Source organism: Trichomycterus rosablanca, chromosome 6 (assembly GCF_030014385.1).
Source record: "Trichomycterus rosablanca isolate fTriRos1 chromosome 6, fTriRos1.hap1, whole genome shotgun sequence".
NCBI classification, from domain to species: domain Eukaryota; kingdom Metazoa; phylum Chordata; class Actinopteri; order Siluriformes; family Trichomycteridae; genus Trichomycterus; species Trichomycterus rosablanca.
This window is the reverse complement of record NC_085993.1, coordinates 40,245,944-40,258,794: the sequence shown is the minus strand read 5'-3', so window position 1 is coordinate 40,258,794 and position 12,851 is coordinate 40,245,944. Positions and strand designations below refer to the sequence as shown.

At 40.1% G+C, this 12,851-nt stretch overlaps 1 protein-coding gene and 1 pseudogene across 1 annotated transcript; one reads left to right on the top strand and one right to left on the bottom strand.

Annotated features, from left to right (window-relative positions):
* Window positions 1–908: 908 nt before the first annotated feature.
* LOC134317309 (uncharacterized) lies at window positions 909–3,217 on the bottom strand (annotated as a pseudogene).
* A 2,458-nt stretch (window positions 3,218–5,675) lies between these two features.
* On the top strand, window positions 5,676–8,641 carry aanat1 (arylalkylamine N-acetyltransferase 1). Its single transcript, XM_062996952.1, has 3 exons — window positions 5,676–5,823; window positions 7,593–7,747; window positions 8,336–8,641. The coding sequence occupies exons 1-3, from the start codon at window positions 5,676–5,678 to the stop codon at window positions 8,639–8,641; spliced, it is 609 nt and encodes a 202-aa protein (XP_062853022.1).
* Window positions 8,642–12,851: the final 4,210 nt, after the last annotated feature.

The following is a 12,851-nucleotide window of genomic DNA, read 5'->3' as shown; positions in this document are numbered from 1 at the left end:
TTGTGTAGAGTCTTTGTGTGTTTGTGTAATGTGTGTCGGTGTGTGTTTGTGTAGTGTCTGTGTGTGTTTGTGTCTGTGTGTTTGTGTAATGTGTGTTTGTGTAGTGTCTGTGTGTTTTTGTGTGGGGTCTATGTGTTTGTGTCTGTGTGTGTTTGTGTAATGTGTGTTTGTGTGGGGTCTGTGTGTGTTTGTGTAGTGTCTGTGTGTGTTTGTGTGGGGTCTGTGTGTGTTTGTGTAGTGTCTGTGTGTGTTTGTTTGGGGTCTGTGTGTGTTTGTGTAGTGTCTGTGTGTGTGTGTTTGTGTAGACTCTTAAACGTAGCTTTTACACACACACATACACACATACTTTTCCACAAATACATATACACATGTTCTAGTTCAAGCTGATAAGGCTAAATACTGATGTGTAGACTAAAGTTAAGAAGAAGAAGAAGATATACTTCATTTGTCATATATACATGTACAGTACAATGTAATTCTTTCTTCACATATCCCAGCTTGTTTGGAAGCTGGGGTCAGAGCGCAGGGTCAGCCATCGTACGGAGCCCCTGGAGCAGACAGGGTTAAGGGCCTTGCTCAAGGACCCAACAGTGGCTGCATAGCAGAGCCTGGATTTGAACCGCCAATCTTCCGGTTGATAGCCCAAAGCTCTACCCACTAGGCTACCACTGTCTCTTAATCAATGTAAAAGAGAGAGAGAGAGAGCTTGCTCAGTGACGCAGGACGCACTGATAGATTAAGTAGGCATGGTTATAATACTTAATGTAATGAATATAATACTTTATTAATTATTTTATAATACATTATAATAATTATAATAATATTAATAATAATAGTATTACTAATGATAATATTATAATTAATTATACAGTAATATTAATAATTATATTATTATTATACTGTATAAATACATCTGCAGATGCATATGGACACATCATCAGTGATGTTCCTGGAATCACTGGGTGTTTCGGGTCTTTCAACATCATACACCCTCCTCCAGGTCACCCAGCCGGGGTTGATCAGACCCCAGCTTGTGTCCAGAAGGCTTACTAGCTACCACAAGTCCATGGTTCTCCTCTCTTGAGCCACAGCCATCTTGAGGCCCTCTCTGCCGCTTTGGTGGTATTGCGGATGGCTCTCCTCTTCCGCACTCCCTCGATGCCTAAACTACTTAAGGCTCTGACCAAGGAACGGGCCGCAAATCCTCTGCATCCAACCTCCACTGGGAGGCACCTCACTCTCCATCCAGCCTGCTGACAGTCGCTGACCAGTCCCGCATACTTGGAAAGCTTCCTCTCAGATGCTTCTTCCAAGCGATCTTCCCATGGGACTGTCAGCTCCAGCAGCACAGCTTGCTTTGTCGATTCAGACACGAGGACAATGTCTGGTCGAAGGGTGGTAACAGCAATGTGGCTGGGGAACTTCAGCTGTCGTTCGAGGTCCACCAACAGCTGCCAGTCTCCAGCAGAAGTCAAGATGCCTGCCGGTGATCTTTTGACCGGAGCTGCCTGCTCCCCAGCTCTAACGAAGGCCATGGTTTTCTTGGAGGAACGAAACTGCTTTGCCCACACAAGTCCAGTGCTGATGGCTTCCGTGATGGGCTTAAGGACTTGGTCATGCCTCCATCGGTATCGTCCTTCTCCAAGTGCCATCGTACAGCAGCTGAGGATGTGCTCTAGGGTACCTCTCTTAGAACACAAAGGACATGCTGGTGTTTCTGCTATACCCCATGTGTGCAGGTTAGATGGGCTTGGAAGCACATCATACACCGCTTCAATGAGGAACTTAATGCGGTGAGGCTCGGCTTTCCAAATCTCAGTCCAGGTCACTTTCCTCTCAACCGCGTTCTCCCATCTTGTCCAAGCCCCCTGTTGCCTCATTCCCACTGCCTTCTTACTTCCTCCACAGCTGCTCTCACTTCCTCTTGAACAAGGCGCCGTCTTTCCTTCCCTCTGATGTTCAGTTGGGGAGTTGGAAAGGATCCTACCCCGGCTCTGCCTCTTGTGACCACTCCCACCAGGCTCCTGTGACGCAGTCTTGCCTCAGCCTCTTAAACAGCTTCCTCCGCCCTCCACTTCCTGCCCGTCCTCACTTGGATTCCAGCTTTGGCCACCTTCGGATCACTAGAATCCCTGTACTGCATCACTTCTCTAGCTCTTGTAACCTTAAATTCCTCTTCCAAGGATTTGATGGGCAGCTGCAATTTGTTGTTACGCCCATAGAGTGCGATGCTGCTCAGGCTCTTTGGTAACCCGAGCCATCTCCGTAGGTGGTTGCTGACCTTCCTCTCTAAGATCTCAACTGTAGAGATTGGGACAGCATAGGCGAGGAGGGGCCACAGGATCCTGGGAAGAACGCCATGCTGGTAGACCCAGGCTTTGAACTTTCCAGGTAGACCGGACTTGTCCACGGATTTCAGCCAGCCCTCCAGCTCAGCGCAAGTTAACTGAATAGATGTTGTGTCTCTCAGAGAGCTGTCAAAAACCTTACCCAAACTCTTGACTGGCTTCTCTGTGATCGTTGGGATGGCTATGCCTGCAATGTTAAACCGGAACTTGTCCTCTACCTTTCCTTTCCTCAGCACCATTGATCTTGATTTTGCAGGTTTAAAATTAATTTAAACGTCCTTTATCCGTGCCCACTCCATCAATTTCTCGAGTCCCTTCAGAATCCACCGGCAGCCTGGGACTGATTCTGTCGTGACTGTAAGGTCATCCATGAACGCCCTGATCGGTGGCTGCCGTTGACCGGAATTCGTTCAGGGCCCTCTACACTCTGGCTCAGCGGACTTGGTGAGCATATTCATGGCCAGGGAGAACAGTGTCACAGAGATAGTACACCCTGTGATAATACCGATCTCCACCTTGTGCCAACTAGATGTAGTTGCTCCAGAAGACACCCTCATCCTGAAGTTGTTGTAGTAATCAGCGATGAGGTCTCTACACCTCCTAGGAATATATAATATAATATAATATTATAAAAATACATTCCAATTATATTATTATTATAATATAGTAATACTTGTAATGAATGCTTCATGTAATGAAGCTTGAGACTCAACAGGCTACATCTGTTTGCAAAATTGTAAATGACATTGTATATTTATTCATTTATTTTCACTGATTGTCCAATCTTGGTCAGATTCTTGGTGGGTCAGTACACCAATTCTTTGCAGCACACACTATAACATTTACTACTCAATCACTCCACCCATCATTTTTGCGTGGTAGGCTGAAACAGGACTATCTAGAGGAAACCTACACAAACACATCAAGAACATGTGCACAAACACACAGAAAGTGGAACAAAGGAAAAATTAATTTAAACGTTCTTTATGGAACCAAACTTGGATCTTTTATGGAGGCATTGTTTATATTTTCTGCTGACTGTCTTATGTTAACAACAATTGAGAAGTAAACAAAATGAATAAAGTTGTGAGATTCACTTAAACAGTTAGAAAAAATCGGATCACTTAACCCTAGTGAATCAGAAGTCTTGCCTTGCATTTTTATTATTTTTACGCATTTTGGGCGGCACGATGGTTTAGTGGGTATAGCACTGTCGCCTCACAGCAAGAAGGTCTTGGGTTCGATCCCCAGATGGGGCAGTCTGGGTCCTTTCTGTGTGGGTTTCCTCTGGGAGCTCCGGTTTCCTCCCACAGTCCAAAGACACGCAAGTAAGATGAACTAAAGATACAAAATTGTCCATGACTGTGTTTGACGTTAAACTTGTGGAATGATGAATCCGGTGTGGTGAGTAACTACCATTTCTACCATGAATGTAACCACAGTGTGTAAAACTTGACTTTAAAATAAAAAAATTTACACATTTTTGTAATTTTATTAGTCTTTATTTTCAATTACATTTACTACATTCAATTACATTTTAAGATTTTACTATTTTCTTTGTATTCACTTTAGTGAATCAGTTTAATCCAATATATTAATAGACACTGATATAGTAATTTTTGGTGTTTGCGCATTTAATCACTATAGTCTCCAGCACAACAATGCAAAAACTCTTCATTTTGAGTATAAATGAATATTTATTATCATGGTTTAATTAAAATGCAGTTTATAAATGTTATAAACGTTTTTGAAGCAGTGTGGTGGAAAACCCCTTAATAAAATACCTAAAAGACTGGATTGTAAGTAGTAAAGAGTTTTAATCTTGTCTGCAGAGAAGGATCACACAGACAGACTCTCACACAGAGGTTCTGTGTATGTGATAACAAATAATAAACTAAACATCTTTTTATACTGTTGTATAAAGAGATCAGGGGCGGCTCGTTCCTTAGGGCGATCGGGCGACGCACCACCAAAGGACGAAAGGGAAGAAATTTTTCTATCACAGCTGTGACTGTTCTAGAGTCAGTCCTGCCTCAGAATATCGTAGTCCAATCAGCGTCGAGTTGTGTTCCGTACAGTACCGCTCCTTTCGGGGCGACTTCAGCCTAACTGAAAATCGCCCCAGATTGCTCTCATAGACTCATATGTTAGGCTCTTTTTTTCAAACTGCAGGCGCTGCAATACATTCTGAATGGGTTCCGGGAGGGCTCGCACTTACGTGCTTGCGTCACACGTAACCTGGTGTCGCGATCTCGTCACCATGACTACCATCACCTCAGTTTGGAGCAACTCCATCGTGTAATCAGGATAAAGTAGCAACTTAAGAATTAGGGCCACCCAGACCAAATTTAAACATCAAGTATCTACAAAGGGGAAAAATCATATAAGTTACAAGTAAATTACAAGTATGTAATGTAATTTTTAAATTGTGAATTGTGATTGCACTTATTGTATCTCCCCAATTGTTTAATTGTACTTCTTTATTCATTGCACATCAGCCCCGATGCCAATCTTTATTCTGGATCTGCTGCACCTAAAATAAAATGCTATCTGATTAAGACTTAAATTGTTAGTGTGAAGGCTTTACTTCATTTTATGATTAATGGTAAAGCTGGTCTCTCTCCATGTTCAAAGTTATTTGTAAGGGCAAACTAACATGACTTAAGATGTTAATTATTTAAGCTTTAATTTACACATTGAATGGGTCACCTTGGCCATCATCGCAACAATTGCCCCCCCTGAGAGATTTGGCAGGAGCCGCCACTGAAAGAGATGTATAAGAAGATTCCACAGTTAACATAGGAGCTGGTCTAAATCAGCTAGAACTGGGTTTTGGAGGTCATACAATGTAATTTAAGCACTTCTTATCACATACACCATGTATACATTCAGTAACATTCTAATGTAGCAGTATTCTTGGAATATGACTACTGGCAAAAATGCCCTAAGCATATCTACATTTATTTTCTAAGTAGTAATTGATTATGTATTAATACTTCTAGTGTAAATTAACATAAGACAGCAGTTAAAAGCAAAACAGACAAAACATAATGGAAAAAATCTGGCAACCCAGGCACGTTTTTCTAAAAGGCATCAGGCTGTTATCACGGGTGACTAACGGTGCTTAATCAGATCAGGATATAAATTCACCTGCAGCAGCGCGTTCATTCTGCTCACGCGCACCGACCGGGTCATCACGCGCTCATCCAGCCTGTACCATATAAGAGCTAAACTTAATCTATCTCATCTGTGATCAGTGTAGTGAAAGTGAAGGTTAGACCAGTGTCGTTTAAAACCAGTTTTTGTGTTTTTGGAGAATAATAAATCATGTCGGTTATGAGCGCGCTACCGTTCCTGAAGCCTCTCCACACCCCGGTGCTGCCCGGGCGCCAGCGGCGACACACCCTGCCGGCCAGCGAGTTCCGATCCCTAAATACCGAGGATGCAATCAGTGTGTTCGAGATCGAGAGAGAGGGTGAGTTACACACCTACATTCTACATGCACATTTACTTAAGTCAAACGTTTATACACACCTGTAGAAACATTTATTTATTTATCAGGATTTTATTTATTTATTTATTTATTTATTTATTTATTTATTTATTTATTTATTTATTTATTTATTAGGATTTTATTTATTTATTTATCAGGATTTTATTTATTTATTTATTTATTTATTAGGATTTTATTTATTTATTTATTTATTAGTATTTTATTTATTTATTTATCAGGATTTTATTTATTTATTTATTTATTTATTAGGATTTCATTTATTTATTTATCAGGATTTTATTTATTTATTTATTAGGATTTTATTTATTTATTAGGATTTTATTTATTTATTTATTAGAATTCTATTTATTTATTTATTAGGATTTTATTTATTTATTTATCAGAATTTTATTTATTTATTAGGATTTTATTTATTTATTTATTAGGATTTTATTTATTTATTTATTAGGATTTTAACGTCATGTTTTACACTTTGGTTACATTCATGACAGAAACCGTAGTTACTCGTTTCACAAGTTTAATGTGAAATTCATCATTTCACAAGGTTAATCTCCAGTTAACTTGACTGCATGTTTATGGACTGTGGGAGGAAACTGGAGCCCCACCTGGTGATCGAACCAAGGACCTTCTTGCTGTGAGGCGACAGTGTGAACCACCACAAAGTGGGGACTTCTAATGGCTAGGTTTGCTGGGAAAAAATGAGCCTATACACATAGCAACTTTTTCCACACAAGCTATACATACAGAACCTCCTTAAACATGAATTAGAAGCTGTTGGAACACAAGTGACTGTCAACATTCAAGTGAGCTTTACATTACCATGGGCTTAAGAGCTGTCATACAGGGACATTGGCACAGCACATATAAGATTAACTAAATGACTAAAGCACATTTGTTAAAAATACTTGCATAAACTTCACTTTTATACATTTATTGTGGGCTTTTAATGGCTAAATTTGCTGGGAAAAATAGCCCTATACACACAGCAACTTATTTATCCAAAATATACATACAGAACCACCTAAAATGTAAATTAGAATTGTTGGACAACATGTGACTGTCAACATTTAAATAAGCTTTACATTACTATGGGCTTAAGATCTGTCATGCAGGGACATTGGCACAACACATATAAGATTAACTGAAATTTGCTGCTGATCACATGGACAGAGAAAAAGCAGGATCAGGATCTACTCCCATTCACGTCTGACTGTGAACACAGTCACCTGAGCTTTGTGTTCCTTGGATTGAATCCTTGGCAGGAGAGCACAGTTCCATGTACTTTTTAATAGATTTTGTCAAACTATCCTTATTTACATAGACAAAGAATTACCAGGTGTAGTTATTTATAATCACCCATGAGGAATCAGCACATTAGTAATACTACATAATACTACAAAACTTACCACAAACAGACCACAACATATCACAAAATAAATAAGCTAACCACTGCTTTTTGTTAATTTTTTACCAGTAAGTTTTTGTCAGGGCGGCAATGTGGCTTGGTGGGTAGCCCTGTCGCCTCACAGAAAGAAGGTCCCAGGTTTAGATTTTAAGAAGAAATTAAAAGTTTACGACGCCACTGAAATAACAGTTTGTTTATAAACGTAACAATAAAACCAAACACAATTTCTCCTCAAAAGTTTGTGGGATGTGGAGCCTATCCAGTGTGAGAAAATTCTAAGCCACAAACAGATATGTAACCCTGACCATTTTCTGTATCCTCTTAGCATTTATCTCTGTGTCCGGTGAGTGCCCACTACACCTGGACGAGGTGCGCCACTTCCTCACACTGTGCCCTGAGCTCTCCCTCGGCTGGTTTGTGGAGGGTCGGCTGGTCGCCTTCATCATCGGCTCACTGTGGGACCAGGAGCGCCTCACCAATGTAAGAACACACTCACATTTAACAGTTAAAAACAAACTTTACAGTCACAGAGCTGTCATGTTATTTTATCATATACACTATTCAGCCAAAAGTATGTAGACATTACTTCTAACTATTAACGTGTAATAATCATATGTCTGTGGAAATTTGTGCCTGTTTGGTCAAAATAGCTTTTGTATTGCTGGGCAGTGAGGCTGGAGTCAGGGTCTTCCCTCCATTGTTCAATTAATGACTGCGACCTTACTTCAATGTCTATATTATTGAGTTTTATATTAAAGTTAACTTGACACATGTAGACACAATACGCAGTGTAATTTATTTCATTGATATGTATATAATTATTACAAAACTTATTGATAAAGTTCAGCTGTATGAAACTCTAATGTAAAGAACACACTATATCACACCTTATATCTCTCAGTGCTTTGCTTGACTGATTTGCTCATAACTAGACAGCCTCCTTCAAAATTAAAGGTCCTTTTAAAGCATTCAAAATTCTAATATTGTTGACATGTGTAGTCAACATTTCTCAGCTTGAGATCATATAAGGTATGAAATGTACCAACACCCTCAATTGTCTCTTTTTAGGAAGCCCTAACTCTACACAAGCCAAATGGAACAACAGTCCACATCCATGTCCTTGCCGTGCACCGTACCTTCCGACAGCAGGGCCGTGGCTCCATCCTGATGTGGCGCTACCTGCAGTACCTGCGCTGCCTACCATACGTGCGCCGTGCCGTCCTCATGTGTGAGGACTTCCTCGTACCCTTCTACCAGAAGTCCGGTTTTAAGGTGCAGGGCCCTTGTGAGATCACAGTGGGGCCACTGACCTTCATGGAGATGCACTACGCTGTCCGTGGGCACGCCTTCATGCGCCGTAACAGCGGCTGCTGAATTCTCTGGGGGTTTTTTTGTTACCCCAAAGGCCAAAGCAGGCAGTAGAGGGAGGGGGTTAATGTGTGGCCATATTTTGTGTCAGCGTTTGGTGTAGGTAACATTGTGGCACTTTGCAGGGTTTTTTGCCTTTTGTGAAGCTGGGTGTACATAACACGATTTTCTCTGATTTGCCCTTTTTTGGCCCCATGGTATAAGAGGATATCTGATACGTAGCCTTCTATACATCCTGATATGCTCCGAAATTATAAAACACTTCTGATTTTCATATGGTATAAAACTAGTGCAACTATCCCAATATTCCATATTTAAAATTGCTTAACAAAAAACTAAACTAAACAATGTTTTGTTGGTTTGTGTCCTTAAGATAGCATTAAAATAAAGAAGAAATGAATGGAAACATTAAGAAACCATCCACATTTTCATGTTATCTTTCAGTTAGAGGGACACTGATCACTATTGTTTTGTTATTACTATCACAACTAATGTGAAAATATGTGAACCACTGTGTGTAACGAGGTTGTAATGTTCACCTGTTTTTATAATGTAAAGTGGTGTTTTGAATTACCCCCAGATTTAAGTGAGTGTGGTGTACCCTTTGGTGGATTGGCTTTTTGGCCTGGGTTTATTCCTGGATAATGCCATGTGTTTCCAGATGGCAGTGCGACCCAGACCAAGATAAATCGGTCAGAGAATAGCACCTGAAATTACAGGTTGAATGTTGAATTCGTGCTGAATCCATGTTCTGTTTACAGTCACATTTTATGCACGTCCCCAAGGGCCCTGCATTCCTCAAACACAAACATTGCAGACTCCTGTGCTAAACAGTAAGCACTGTAAGGTTTGTTCCAACACCATGTAATCATTCTGTTTGTTTATTAGGATTTTAACGTCATGTTTTACACTTTGGTTACAAGATTCATCAGGTCACAAGGTTATACAGTATTAAACACAGTCATGGACAATTTAGTGTCTCCAGTTCACCTCACTTGCATATCTGTAGTCTGTGGGAGGAATCCGGAGCTCCGGAGGAAACCCACGCGGACGCGGGAAGAACATGCAAACTCCACACAGAAAGGACCCGGACTGCCCCACTTGGGGATCGAACCCAGGACCTTCTTGCTGTGAGGTGACAGTGCTACCCACTTAGCCACCGTGTGTAATCATTCCACTCTGAGAACACTGCACTTTAAATGACATCAGAACCAAGTTAGACTTTTAATCTCATTCTATGTTTAGTTATTCAAACAGAGTATTTATCTGTACATTGTTTATATTGAAAAACTTTATTTATTGATCTCAATTAAACATGTTTGCTTTATTTTTCTATCATTAATTTTTTTTATCAATCTTTTAGTTGAGGGGTAGGGGATCTATTTTATTTTACTATAAATAAAGAATCAATTCTGTGCTGTAAGGTTATAAAGTGGTGGATTGGCCAGTTGTTAGGCTATTTACACTTAAAGTCAGAAGTTTACTATAGTTGTACAAAACATGGTCTTAGGATTTCAATAATGTCTGTTACTGTAGTTTTTTGGTAGTATGATTAAAACACAAACCTCATAAAGTACACATTCATGCAAACTTAGCTTATCATAAAGTTAAATGGCATCATAGAGCTTCTGTGCCACCATAGCCATGTACTATGTTAAAATGCTGTGTTAAAGTATTAAGTACTTTGTATAAAGTATACAAAATCACTGAAATCCCAATACTGCCATTTCATGCATCCTATGTTCCTAAGTGTATGTAAACGTTTGACTTCAGCTGTATGTCATACTTAAGCTCTATTGTTTTTTTAAGTGTCTTGTGGCTGATCATGTTTGTACATTAAACCATCATCAATTAAACACCCTGTTACTGTGTTGTTATATGATCAAATGCCCAGAAACACTGATTTTCACAAAGCAAGTCTAACAAGATCTCAGTAAAAGACAACACATGGACAAGACAAATCCTGTTACTCAAAGTCTTGTGAAGGACAGAACATATTTCAGTGCATTACATTCCTTTTTAACAAGACAGTGAACTAAATAAAGTTCTAGCAATGTACACATGCTAACTGCTAACAATGAGTTACGGTAAGCCACATTAGTTGACGCTCAGGTGAAGGACTCTGGTACAGGATCATGCAGTCATAGACGGCTTTATCAGCATTAAGAAGCATTACAGGATGGAAACACAGTTGGGTTTAACTGAGCACCTGTTTACCTTAAATAAGCTCTTCAAAATCTGTTCCTGTGGTCCCATCAGGTAACATTAAACAGCCCTGCCTAGTAGAAACAAATCCACCAACCACCTCTGCCTCTATTAAGTCTTGAATCAAGACATCTTTCATTTTGCACATATTTTGTAACTAAAAAAAAAATCAAGAACGATTCATTTACACTGATCAGTCATAACATTAAAACCACCTCCTTGTTTCTGCACTCACTGTCCATTTTATCAGCTCCACTGACCATATAGAAACACTTTGTAGTTCTACAATTACTGACTGTAGTCCATCTGTTTCTCTGCACACTTTTAACCTGATTTCACCTTGTTCACCAATGGTCAGGACCCCCCACAGAGCAGGTATTATTTAGGTGGTGGATGATTCTCAGCACTGCAGTGACACTGACATGCTGGTGGTGTGTTAGTGTGTGTTGTGCTGGTATGAGTGGATCAGACACAGCAGCACTGCTGGAGTTTTTAAATACCGTGTCCACTCACTGCCCACTCTATTAGACACTCCTACCTAGTTGGTCCACCTTGTAGATGTAAAGTCAGAGACGATCGCTCATCTATTGCTGCTGTTTGAATTGGTCATCTTCTAGACCAGGGGTGTCAAACTCACAGCCCGCGGGCCAGATCCGGCCCGCCACGTCATTTTATGTGGCCCGCGAGAGCTTAAACGACTGTAGGATTGTTGTGATGGTTCGAGTCGTTACAGAGACGCAGTTATAATTTAATGAGACACCTGCGCCTTTAAACGGCAACCGGTGACATCGTAGTCATGGCAACTAACTTTGACCTTCTGTGAAGCCATGTGACTTTTACGGCAAAAGAACGCGGGTAGTAATGTAAACAATAATAATAAATATAAACAATTATCTTTCAGTATAATACCAAAGCATCGTCTGTAAGTAGTGGCGTTTATATTCTCAGTTGTTTGTAAATGTTTAGTGAGTATATCACAGCGTTTTAGTTACAAATTTACCGTAATTAAATACAATTGTTACTGTTACTATAGCAATTAGTATCTTTACACAAAATGCTAACTCGTTACCTCTATTTTACATTTGGTTAAATCTCATATTGTACCAGATGTAACACTTGACTACAGCTGTGTGCTTTTACTGTATTAAGTTCTTTATTGTTTTTATTGTTTGTATTTTTATTTCATTTTGATGCACACAGTGTATCACACAGCTGGGAAGCAAATAAAACCACTGTATTCTGAAGGGAGCTGTCTGTCTGTGTCTGTCTGTCTGTCTGTCTGTCTAGCTGAGAAAGGGGGATAAACTATTAGTGAGGGCAGAACAATTGTCTTAAAAATACACTGTAAAATCCTACATTAACTGCATCTCTCAAAATGCATGCTGATTTTGTGACCTGCAAAGTGACACATCCCACCAGTAGATGATGTTAAAAAATAGTTACACATAATCCCAAAATCTACAAGAAGAGAAGTAAGAAAATTAAGCAGATGGAAAAAATTTAATGAAAATGAAAACAAGTTTGTGCTTCAGGAAGGGAAACCGGTGCGTCTCTTGTGTTATGAGGCTGTGTCTGTGGTAAAGGAGGACAATATAAATGCAAAATTTAGCCTCCAAGAAAAACAACAGACTGCAATCACAGCAGAATACGTAACAATCGGCCCTTTGAGGGCCACAATAATGCTGATGTGGCCCTCGGTGAAAATGAGTTTGACACCCCTGCTCTAGGGCGCTGTTGGCTGGATATTTTTGTTTTGGTGGACTATTCTCGGTCCAGCAGTGACAGTGAGGTGTTTAAAAACTCCATCAGCTCTGCTGTGTCTTATCCACTCATATCAGCACAACACACAAACACACCACCACCATGTCAGTATCACTGCAGTGCTGGAATGATCCACCACCCAAATAATACCTGCTCTGTAGTGGTCCTGTGGGGGTCCTGACCATTGAAAAACAGCATGAAAGGGGGCTAACAAAGAATGCAGAGAAATAGATGGACTACAGTCAGTAAC